The sequence below is a fragment of the Sus scrofa genome, chromosome 15, assembly GCF_054392235.1.
Source record: "Sus scrofa isolate SSC_HxYL_T2T_F1_AM1 chromosome 15, Sscrofa_HxYL_maternal_Yorkshire_Landrace_v2.0, whole genome shotgun sequence".
NCBI lineage: Eukaryota > Metazoa > Chordata > Mammalia > Artiodactyla > Suidae > Sus > Sus scrofa.
Window position 1 is genome coordinate 146,927,997 of NC_139397.1, and position 12,116 is coordinate 146,940,112.

At 41.4% G+C, this 12,116-nt stretch overlaps 1 protein-coding gene and 2 long non-coding RNA genes across 18 annotated transcripts in view; 2 read left to right on the plus strand and 1 right to left on the minus strand.

The window, feature by feature from the left end:
- The window catches only part of DIS3L2 (DIS3 like 3'-5' exoribonuclease 2), a 360,467-nt gene that overhangs the window by 53,209 nt on the left and 295,142 nt on the right, over positions 1-12,116 (plus strand). For all 16 annotated transcript variants that reach the window (XR_014828689.1, XR_014828690.1, XM_084997947.1 and 13 more), the window contains 2 exon segments: positions 2,032-2,085; positions 11,591-11,692. Coding sequence is in view for 9 of the 16 variants with exons in the window: in XM_084997947.1 (XP_084854073.1) it covers positions 2,032-2,085; positions 11,591-11,692 (156 nt within the window). In the remaining 7 variants the exon portion in view is untranslated.
- Positions 1,847-4,664, minus strand: LOC146396200 (uncharacterized). Its single transcript, XR_014830246.1, has 2 exons — positions 4,311-4,664; positions 1,847-3,692 (listed from the first exon to the last, which is right to left on the minus strand). It is a non-coding gene; the product is annotated as an uncharacterized LOC146396200 (long non-coding RNA).
- On the plus strand, positions 4,699-9,122 carry LOC146396201 (uncharacterized). The gene is made up of 2 exons (XR_014830251.1): positions 4,699-5,565; positions 5,874-9,122. It is a non-coding gene; the product is annotated as an uncharacterized LOC146396201 (long non-coding RNA).

Below are 12,116 nucleotides of genomic sequence, written 5' to 3' on the forward strand. Positions count from 1 at the left end.
GTCTGTTCCTGAGACCCAGGTCTTAAGAGTATGTTCCAGTCAAACTGCAAATGTTTTTTCTTGGGCTTGGCTCTGTCCCTCACTGTGCACTTCGACATATCGGGAAGTTTGGGATAGACAATCTAGAACAGAATCTTTAAGGTCCATTTAATATCTGTTCTTTTAAATAGAGCCGAGATAGTTTATAGCTGTAAAGGGAGTATCTAACCTTTCAAAATTGTGAATCACTGTGTTGTACATGTGTAACTTATATAGCATTGTACCGCAACTGTATCTCAGCTAAAAAAAATTACACACGAAATAGAGGCACCATACCACCCGGAGCAACCTGCTTCTTTCCCCTGCGCCCAGCCTTGGCCTCTCTGAGTGCTCTGTAATTAAGGCACTTTCAAAGCAGAAGGCATTCTCCTCTTTGTACTTCATGTACTAACCATTCACTGAGCTCGAAGGGATGATAGAAGAATAGCAAGTGCAAAAAAAAAAAAAAAAAAACAAAAACTTGGGTCAGAAAATGAATTTTAGCAACATCAACGAATTTACTTTTATTTGGAGTATCCTCCCTCACTTGAAAGCTCTGAGGGTCGAAACTGTTACTACTCTCCACGGTGTCTCCATCACTTAGCATCGGGAAATGCTTAGTGAGTGAGTGGAAGACTATTCAGGATGAATGTAATAAGCCTTTTCCCCCCTTCTCAACCAGAAACAGCTCTCCTAAAAGTGAAATCGCCCTGATAGTTGTAAGAAGGAACTGGCCTCTGGGAGCTTTGCCTGCTTATCTCCCAGCCCCTCGGTCTCTCTTATTTCCCTTCTGATTTATCCTCAAATTCTGCCCCTCCATCAAGGACCAGGTCGGACATCATCGCTGGAGCCTTGCCTAGTGCCCGAAGCTGAAATAAGCTGTCCCCGTACTTGCGACATTCTTTGTGTTTTACTTTATAGATAGGAACTGTTTGGTTGTCGGTCTCTGTCGCACCTTCTCTCAGGGTCTTGCACATAATCAGAATTCAAAAAATTATTATTGAGTTAATGCCAAATGAGGATTTGTAGTAATCTATGTGGGATTTAACAATAGTATAACCTGTTGGCATGGAAATTTGTTCATTTAAACACGGTATACCGGTGAAAGAAAGAATTATTTTCTGCCCTCACCTATTTTGTTAATTGTGTATCTCTGAGTCTTTCAATATTTTAGGTGGGAAATGTTATTTAAAACACTTTCTCAAGACACTCTGAGTTTGGCTCTTAGGAATATAATTGCCGCCATCCATGTGTTCCAGTGGCCTTCGCATGCAGCTGTAAGTGGGGAGGTTACAGCTTCCTGCAAGAGCCTCAAATACTGGACTGCTATTGAAGACAGCCCCCACCTGCGCCCCTGTGCGTAAATAGAAGCAGACCCTGATTTGGTGCTGGAATAACATGAAGTCCAAGGCAGACTGGGTGGCCTGGCTGTCGGAGCCAGGATTCCCATTTACATTAAAAGCTGGTTCTGGACCATTTTGAATTATTGACTCATTCAGCTCTGCAGAGGGGCAGAGTGAAAAATATGTATCCAGGCCCTTGAGGCTAAGCATTCAACTTGGAAATCAACCTGTATCACTTTGAAAATTGTCACAGAAACCGCGATTGTGGAAAGGTCTTAGGGAATAAAAAAGGCCACTGTGAAGTGAGGCATGATCCCAGATAACCTTGTTCTTAAAGGAACCGTTTAAATTTGGAGACCAGCATATGGGGCACATAAAATCCCAGGAGCCGCCGCTTTCCCTCTCCACACCAAGCCCTGGTGCTTCTCACCTCTGCCTGCTCACAGCCAGGTGCCAATGTGAGCTCTCAGTTTTCGATGGAACTCTGTGGTATGGATGGCAACATAAATCGTATTTCATATATTTAGTGACTAGTTCTCATACGTCTTAACTTGTTTCCCAGATCGAACTGTTTAATTAATTTTAAGACTTTTTATTGGATAATAACATGGGTATGGAAAAATCGTGTGTAAGTAGTTAAATTTTCACAGATTTATTTTTTATTTTAAAGGGTGTATTGAGAATTAATCCGAAGAAGTTTCATGAAGCCTTCATTCCTTCTCCGGTAAGTTTAATAACTTTATAATAAACCCAATGTCACATTTAATTTTTTAGATGTGCCGTGAAACTGAAATTATATATTCTAACTAAAAAGCAGAGTAGTAAAATAAAATTGAGGATGGGCAAGGATTTGTTTCAAATTTAAATAAACAAAATTTACCTTTGGTGAACAACCCCTTCTGCCAGTCTTAAAATCACACTTCACATGAAAGGGATGGCATTTGTTACTAGGCTGCAGGGAGCAGCTGAACCCACACAGACACCCACTAGGTCTTGTAATTGGACGCCCTTGGTTTATAGCTTAAAAGGATTTATGGCTTTTTCCACTGATTTAAGTTAATCTCTCCTAAACAAATACGCTATCTACTTTCAATCTGCTACATGAGCTAATCTGCAGATTTGTCCAAAAATAATGTGTAGTGCTTTTTTTTTTTGAGAGGGTAAGAGTTTCTAACTTCACTTTTTATGCAGGTGATAGGACTTGGGTCTTTATACTCTTTCTTAGGCTTATGACTCATTTTAACAGGCTCTCTCCGATTAAGGAAAGATCACTCTGACATGTAATTAGCAGCAGGTCTCTGGATAAGGCTTGATTGTGCAAAGCTGGGAGAGCAGTATTCTTAAATTCTTGACCTGACTTTTTCAGGATGCCATAAATAGGATAGCTGTAGAATTAGATTTTTCACACTGGAAGAAATCATAGGAAGAAACTTCGGCTAATAGGTGAGGAAATGGAGTACACATATTTCAGTTAACGTATCTCATTATGTGAAACAACAGGTTTAATGAGAATATAAGTTCAGTCAGTTACCGCATAGGTATTATTATTGTTGTTGTTGTTACAGTAACCTAAGACCCATCCTAAAGCACTGTTTAGTCCCTTTAATCCCTTGCCCTTGTCCAGAAGCTGAGGGTTCACATTTGTATCTCAAGTTTAGGGCCTTCCCCACTGGCTTAGATTAAAAAGTATCACGTGTTTGGAGTTCCCACTGTGGCGTAGAGGGTTAAAAATCCAACTGCAGCTGCTTGGGTCGCTGCAGAGGTACAGGTTTGATCCCTGGACTGGCACAGTAGGTTAAAGGAGCCAGTGTTGCTGCAGCTGTGACATAGGTCACAGCTGTGGCTTGGATCATTCCCTGGCCTGGGAACTTCCATATGCTGTAGGCTCGACCATTAAAAAAAAAAAATTACCATGTGTCACGTTGTTCTTTCCTTCCTTCTTCTCTCCCTCCCTTCCTTCCTTCCTTCCTCACCTGCGGCATATGGAAGTTCCCAGGCTAGGGGTTGAGTCAGAGCTGCATCTGCCGGCCTGTGCCACAGGCACAGCCACCCCAGATCCGAGCCATTATGTATGACCTACACCACAGCGCACAACAAGGCTGGATCCTTAACCCATTGAATGAGGGTAGGGATTGAATCCGCATCCTCATGGATACTAGTGGGGTTTGTTACTGCCGGGCCGCAACAGGAACTCCCCGCATTGTTCTTTCTTAGTCGTCTTCTGTTCCTGTGACAGAACATGGTGTATGTGCCGACCCTGGTGCTTAGATGGTAGAATTGAGGGTCGGTTTTGAGGTAGTAACTCAGCAGCAGAAGCGGTTCCATCATACCCTGGAAGCACAGTTTGTATGGGTGTTAGATTTCAGAGTTTGCTCATAAGGTGAAAATTGCATTCAATAATCGTAAACATTACCCATGAAAGTCTCTTGGGAATAAGCCATCTTGGAGACAGATAAACCATCTCCCGATAAGTCTGGCATAACCAGCATTTTCTCCACATTAAAAAGAGCAATTGTTTCTTCATTGGGTTGAAGGAGCCCAATTATATTAGGAGCCCCAGTGGGCGAAAAACATGGATTTTTTTAAGCATGAGAATCACAGCCAGTGCAATAAGGAGTTCACCCTGAGAGGTACCTGGCACCTGAGCAGATTTCAAACCTCCCATCTCACTGTACACTGAGGCTTGCTCTCAGTAAGTGGAATGATAAGGGGCACTACGTATAACATTTTGGAAATTTTACCGTTTGTTTTCTCTCTTCCCTGAGTACACAGTAATGAATTTCCCTAAGTTAGATCCCTATTAGGCCGACTCCTAACAAGAGTATGGCCTAGGACGACAGTGTAAGTGGAGGCATAGCATATTTACCTTATAGTAAACATTTGAAAGTTATAAATCAGACTCTTAAGTAAAATGCACCCATGACAAAATAGATTCCTTGCCAAATATACCTCCATGTGCTTGAGTTCACACGGAATTCTAACTCCCCTCGGAGCTCCGGGCTAACACGTGGCTGCGTGGAGAGGGTCCGCTTCCGGCGCCCCCATCTTGCTTTCCCAGTCCTGGCTCCTGCCCCCCTTTGCCGCGCTCCTTCCTCCTCTCATTCATCGAGGGGCCTTGCTTGCATCTAGGTGAGCAGCTCATCCCACATGTCCAGGCTCTGCCCACATCCCTGAGAAATCCCACCCCTTAGCCCCCGACAAGTCTTGGTGCTCCCTCTGTGCCGTGCTCTGCCTTTGAGAAGAAAGACCTGGCGAAGATGCCTGTATGTGCCCTAGACGGGGGCTGGGAGCCGATTGCAATCCGTTTGGCCCTGAGAGCTCCTCGCCTGATGAGGAAGGGCGTGGTCGGAGGAGAACCGTCGCAGAGGCCCTCTCAAGCGGAGGCCTCGTTACCTGCCTGTTAAATTCATGTGATTTAAATTTGCCAATAACGCATTGCCCCTGTTTAATCTGGCTTGTGAAAAGAAGTTCAGAAGCAAAAGTTATTGAGGCTTCAAAAGCTCAAGTTGTTCTCCCACTTGAAATTGTATTCCTGGCATGTCTTGTTTAGAATTTTTTATGCAGCTGTGATAATAGGGTTGACTTATTTCTATACCTCTTTTATTCTCTTATCTGGCCACTGATAGCATAATAAAATTGTCTCAGAGGGAGAAAAAGCGATAAATGACTCACCTCTAAGTTTAATTAAGAACAGATTACAGAAGCTCTATCAAGGCCCAGTTGTGATCATAGATTGTCTGGTTTTGGACACTGGCTTAATCCTGTATTCTAGTTTTGTGGGTTTTCTGGTCAGTTTCCAGTTTTAGAAGCACTCTAGAAAGCAGTTGACGGTAGAGATTGTAGAGGCAGTGAATTAAATGTAGATGAATCCTACCTTTGGTCTGGATTTCGGAGTGTATGTAGCTCCTGTCTGGGTCAGCTGTGAACTGGTATGGACTGCAAGAATGCTCACAGGTAGTTTAGGTGTGGTAGGATGTCAGAACCAGGGCCTGAATGTTACCTGTCCCCTGCTTTCAGCAGGGAAAGTAAAGACAGGAATTGATAGAATATTTAGCTTCTGCTCTGACAATAAGAAACAGTTTCCTTAATTCTAAAATGAAGAGGTGGGAGTTCTGTTGTGCCTCATTGGTATTGATTGGTATCCCTGAGGATGCAGGTTCGATCCCACTGGGCTAGCTCAGTGGGTTAAGGATCCAGTGTTGCTGTGTCTGTGGTGTAGGCCGGCAGCTGTAGCTCTGATTTGACCCCTATGCTGTGGGTAGCCCTAAAAAGAAAAAAAATGAACGGGTGGATTAAATGTCCACTTTTCCTCTTTAAAAATGCTAAAGTTTTTAGAAAAAATTACTTAGGTTTATTCTTACTGACTAAAAACAGTTGAAAACTTATTCTGTGTTAAAGTATCTACCTACGTCAACAGGCTGGGGACAGTGGATTTTTTTTTTTCTTTTTTTTAAAATTTTAGTCCCTCACCTGTGGCATATGGAAGTTCTCAGGCTAGGAGTCAAATCGGAGCTGCAGCTGCTGGCCTACGCCGCAGCCATAGCAGCACGGGATCCAAGCTGCACCTGTGACCTACACCACAGCTTGCGGCAACGCCAGATCTTTAACCCACTGAGTGAGGTCAGGGATAGAACCCTCATGGACACTAGTTGGGTTCTTAACCTACTGAATTACAACGGGAACTGCTAGGAACAGTGGATTGATCATCACTTATAAAAGGTTCTTTGTTTGGGGGGAACATGATTTAGGTTTATTATAAGTTTACTGATAGAAAGGAGGTTTTCATTTTCTTATGACAAACCCAAAACACATGGGATAAGTCACTTCTGTCTGGGTGTTCTCAATAAAAATAAGAGAGGTAGAATAAAACTCTCAGACTTTTTAAAGCGAAAGATAAACCGATACTATTGAGATACCTTTTTATCCTATTTGGGGATAAGATAAAGAAGAGAAATGGACCAGATGTAAAAACCTGGCTTTTTATAAAAAGCACTGTTTCCATTCTGAATTACATTGGTGCAAGAAGTTCTGTAGCTTTTTTGTGTAGCTTGTCATGGGAGGCACTCTTTGTACATCTGTGGAATTTATTTCTGATCCAGAGGGAGCTATTCCCTCCATGAAGGATGGTCTGACCATCATGGCAGACTTGGCTTGTCCGCCCCACCCCAGCCTCCTAAGTATTGAGTTAGGTTACCCCTGGACCCCTTTATATTTCCAACAGGTTGATCATTATCCCCCTTTTTTTTCCCTCCTGTTCTTTCTGAGGGGTAGAGCAAGTCTTCTGGCCTTCGAATATAGGACGAAACTCCTGTCTTAAAAAGTAGTTAGGAGGGATGACTCAATCTTTTAATATTGAGCTGTTCCTGCATATCTTTCAAAGAAGAGAGTCTGCAGTAGATATAGGCATCTGAATGAATCAAGTAGGATTTGGGTCGTGATATAGTATCTACAGATTTGTGTATTCGAGGTTCATCTTAGCCCTGCTTTTCTTCATTTCTTGGGATAGAAACATGACTGTACCAACATCTTATGCTCTTAAATCTCTAAGCTAAGGACATAGCTGCTCATGAAAGAGGCAGCTCGTTGCATATGTTCTGACACGTGGTGCTGAGTTAGGATGCCCTCCAGGCAGCCTTATTTTCCTTCTAGAGAAGTCAAAGAGATCCTGTCGCTTTTTTATAAGTTGCAAAAGGCAGTTGATCATGTCGTGCCACACTTCAGTTGTTCACTGTTTACTGGTTACTTCTTTCTTATTTCTCCGAGAAGTTTGTCATGAGGTCAACTACAGTGATTCTTCTCTCTCTCTCTCTTTTTTTTTTGGCTGTGGTGTTCAGCAGCTTGATGTGAGATCTCAGTTTCCAGATCAGGGATTGAAACCAGGCTGCAGTGGTGAAAGTGCCAAATCCTAACCACTAGACCACCAGGGAACTCCCCAATGATTCTGTCTTTGTGGCTAACACAGTAGCTTTTCCTTAGGGACTAGGGTGGGTCAGGTTTGGCAAATTGTGCAGGCCACGGCTGCTAGCCCATGGGTAAATTGGAAATTGAACAGAAAGATTGCTCTAAAAGATCTCTAGTGGTTTGTAATTGGAAACTGTAAAAAATATTGAGTGTCTGAAATCCCATTTGGAGGGTGTGGTGATGAGTTTGTAATGCTAATTTTAACTCTATAAGAAAATGTCCTAGTAATCACCTGCAGTTTGTTCAGTGTAACATCTATCCTACCTCAAATGCTGGCTTTCCAAGCCTGTTTGCTGTTAATTCCTTTTAGAAAAATTAACATTTTACTTCTCTCTTATCTTTGGTTTTTCTTTCTTTTTTAGGGCCGCACCCATAGCATGTGGAAGTTCCCAGGCTAGGAGTCAAATCAGAGCTACAGCTTCCAGCGTACACCACAGCCACAGCAAGACGGGATCCAAGCCACGTCTGCAACCTACACTACAGCTCATGGCAACACTGGATCTCTGACCCACTGAGCGAGGCCAGGGATCAAACCCACATCCTCATGGATACTAGTCGGATTCGTTTCCACTGCATCACAATAGGAACTTTTACCTTTGAAAAGAAGCACATAATATAAATTCCTGGAAGGATGGAAGGATAAGAGTATATCTTTGCATGTTTGTTGATGAAACAATTTAAAAGTATTTAATTTTTTTATGGAAGCTTATTGCCGAAGGCATGCTTTTCTTAGTTACGTATCCAATTTTTGCAAAGTAATTTGGCTTAATAAGAAGACTTTGGCACCTAATTAAGATTGGTGGTTGATATTTATGGAGTTCATGGGGCTACCCTGCTTACGGTGGATTATTTTTAAGTATGTGATTGAGGATGAAGGTGTCTATGCCTTGCAGCATTTACGGGAGGGAATTCACCTGTTTCTTAGTCAACTAAAGAGGTGGACCATGGGGAGCCTTTGTGAAACTCATGTTACCTCCCTTTTCTTTTCTTCTTTGCTTTCTAATTAGGTCTCTACAAGAACAACCAGAATTTTAGAATTATTTGTTCTAGTTCTGTGAAAAACATCATGGCTATTTTGATAGGGATTGTATCAAATTTGTAGATTGCTTTGTGTAGAATGGCCATTTTAACACTACTAATTGTCTAATCCAAGAGCATGGAATATCTTTCCATTTCTTTGATCATCTACAGTTTCCTTTATCCAGTGTTTTATAGGTTTCAGCATATAGGTCTTTCAGCTCCTTCGTTAGGTTTATTCCTAGGTACTTTATTTTTTTTGATATGATTTTAAATAGGACTTTGAAAGTCTGAAATTTCATTACTAATGTAAAGAAACACAATAGATGTCTGCATACTAATCTTGTATCCTGCTGTCTTGCTTAATTCATTTAATAAATGAATAATTTTTTATGTGGAGACTAGGATTCTCTATATAGAGTCTCGTGTCATCTGAAAACTATATGGAACCACAGAAGAGCCAGAATTGCCAAAGCAATCCTGAGGAAAAATAGCAAAACTGGAAGTATGACCCTTCCAGACTTCAGACTATACTACAGAGCTACAGTGATCAAAATAGTATGGTATTGGCACACACATAAAAAGACATCTAGATTAATGGGACAGAATAAAGAGTCCAGAAATAAACTCTTGCACCTGTGGTCAATTAATCTATGACAAAGGAATCAAGAATATACATTGGCGAAAAGACAGTCTCTGTGACAAATGGTGTTGGGGAAGCTGGACAGCTACATGTAAATCAGTGAAGTTAGAACTTTCTCTCATACAATATACAAAAATAAACTCAAAATTATTTCAAGAACTAAATATAAGACATGACACCATAACCCCTTAGAAGAGAGCATAAGCAAAACATTCTCTGACAAATAGTAGCAATATTTTCTTAGGTCTCCCAAGGCCAAAGAAATAAAAGGAAAAATAAACAAATGGGACCTAATCAAACTTAAAAGCTTTTGCACAGCTAAGGAAACCATCAAAAAATAAAAAAATGAAAAGATAGCCTACAGAATGGGAGAAGATAATTTGCAACAAAGGGTTAATATCCAAACCATACACACATCTCATACTAAAAAACATCCCAATCAAAAAAGGATCAGAAAACCTAAGTAGACATTTTTCTAAAGACATGCAGATGGCTAATGGGCACATGAGAAGATGCTCAACATCTCTCATTATCAGAGAAATGCAGATAAAAACTCTAATGAACGATAACCTCACATGGGTCAGAATAACCATCATCAAAAAGTCCACAAATAACAAATTCTGGAGAGAGAGTGGAGAAAAGGGAACTACTGTGCCCTGTTTATAGGAATTTAAACTGGTATGCCACTGTGGAGAATAAAATGGAGGTTCCTTAAAAAACTAAAAATAGAGCTACCATATGATTTAGCAGTCCCACTCCTGGGTATATATCCAGAAAAAAGGAAAAGTCTAATTCGAAAAGGTACATGCATCCCAGTGTTCATGGCAGCACTGTGGATAACAGCCAAGACAAGGAAACAACTCAGTGCCCATCAACAGATGATTGGCTTAAGAAGATATGGTATACGTTTTAGAATGGATTAGCAATGAGATCCTGCTGTGTAGCACTGGGAACTATGGTCGCTTATGATGGAGCCTGATAATGTGAGAAAAAAGAATGTATATGTGTATGTGTAACTGTGTCACCATGCTGTACAGTAGGAAAAAAATTGTATTGGGGAAATAACAACAACAGAAAAGAAGATATGGTATATGTACATTGGAATATTACTCAGCCATAAAAAAGAATGAAATAGTGTCATTTGCAGCATCATGGGTGGACCTAGAGAATATTATGCTTAGTGAAGAAAAAGACAGTAAAGGACAGATAGTATATGATATCCTGTATAAGTGGATTCTAAAAAATAATACAAACGAATCTATTTATAAAACAAACAGACTCATAGACATAGGAAGCAAATTTATGGTTACCAGAGGTAGGTGAGGAACAATTTGGGAGTATGAAATTAACAGATATAAACTATTATGTGTAAAGTAGACAAGCAACCAGGATTTACTGTAATAGCATGGGAATTATAGTCAATATCTTATAATAAACTATAATGGAATGTAATCTAAAAAATTTAATAAATCACTATGCCGAGTGCCTGAAACTAACACAATATTGTAAATTAACTATACTTCAGTTTTAAAAAAATGGGAGTTCCCGTTGTGGTTCAGTGGTTAACGAATCTGACGAGGAACCATGAGGTTGCGGGTTCGATCCCTGGCCTCGCTCAGTGGGTTAGGGATCTGGTGTTGCCGTGAGCTGTGGTGTAGGTGGCAGACACGACTCGGATCCCATGTTGCTGTAGCTATGGCGTAGGCCGGCGGCTACAGCTCCGATTAGACCCCTAGCCTGGGAACCTCTGTATGCCAAGGGAGAGGCCCTAGAAAAGGTAAAAAGACAAAAAAAAAAAAAAAAAAAAGAAAAAAAAAAAAAAAGAAACAGCAAACAACCACAATTTGCTGTCTTTGCCTCTCTCCTGGGAGGAGTATGACTTTGCTGGTTTCCTAGCTTGTTGCTTGGTTTTCTTAGGGGATTATATGTTGTCATTCTGTTTTTTTTGCAGACCATTTTCTACTGTTTTCCTTACTTAAAAAATTTCAGTAATGTAGTGTTTTATGTAAAACAAAAAAGGATGACTTACTCCTTTCTCATTTCAGTTGTAAAAGCACACCATCCCATTTTTTGGGTTGGTTTTTGGTCTGCCTCTAGCAGATCTTCTCTTATTTGGTGATTGTTTTGGTGTTATGTTAACCTGGTCTTCTGTGTTTATCACCATTTCTATCAGTTCCAAAGAGGCTGAGCTTACTCTAGGTCTGTTTGTGGCTATATACTAGGGTTCCTGTTAAGTCAGTGGGCAGATTGTAGAGTCCACTTTTTTTTTTTTTTTTTTTGGTCTTTTTACCTTTTCTAGGGCCGCTCCTGTGGCATATGGAAGTTCCCAGGCTAGGGGTCGAATCAGAGCTAAAGCTGCCGGCCTACACCAGAGCCACAGCAACATGGGATCCGAGCTGAGTCTGCGACCTACACCACAGCTCACGGCAACGCCAGATCCTGAACCCACTGAGCAAGGCCAGGGACCGAACCGCCACCTCATGGTTCCAGGTCGGATTCGTTAACCACTGCGCCATGACGAGAACTCCGTAGAGTCTACTGTTTTTAAATCAAGGAAGTGATTTTGGGTTCTATTGATAGCTGACTGTTATTTCTTTCTCCAACCCAGGATGGCGATCGAGACATTTTTATTGATGGGGTTGTCGCTCGTAATAGAGCCTTGAATGGAGATCTGGTGGTCGTGAAGCTGCTTCCAGAGGAGCAGTGGAAGGTGAGTTAAATTTTCCTTTTCTAATTAGAGACTCCTCCCGGCCTTTTGCATTCTGACAGTGCATCAGTGAGACATCATAAACTAAAGCAGTGACAGACCCCCAAGGCCCTTGGTCGCCTCAGAAGCAGGCCACAGAATGCTTGGGACATTGAAGCATCTGGTGGGCAGACATCTAATGATTTGCGTTCTCCTTGCCCCCTCCTCTGTGATCTGTCTTTCCTGCCACATGCTTAGCCTTGGTTTCTGGTAGTTTTTAGGATAAAAAAAAAAAGCTTGCAGGGGTCATTCAAACTTGACAGATGTTATCATCCCATTTTTAATGCTGGGAGAACTGGAAGGCCAAAGCCATAGGCATGGTGGCCGTCTTCATTCATTCCGGCTGCCTCTCCTGCAAAACCCAGGCAACACGTATCCAGGTCTGTGA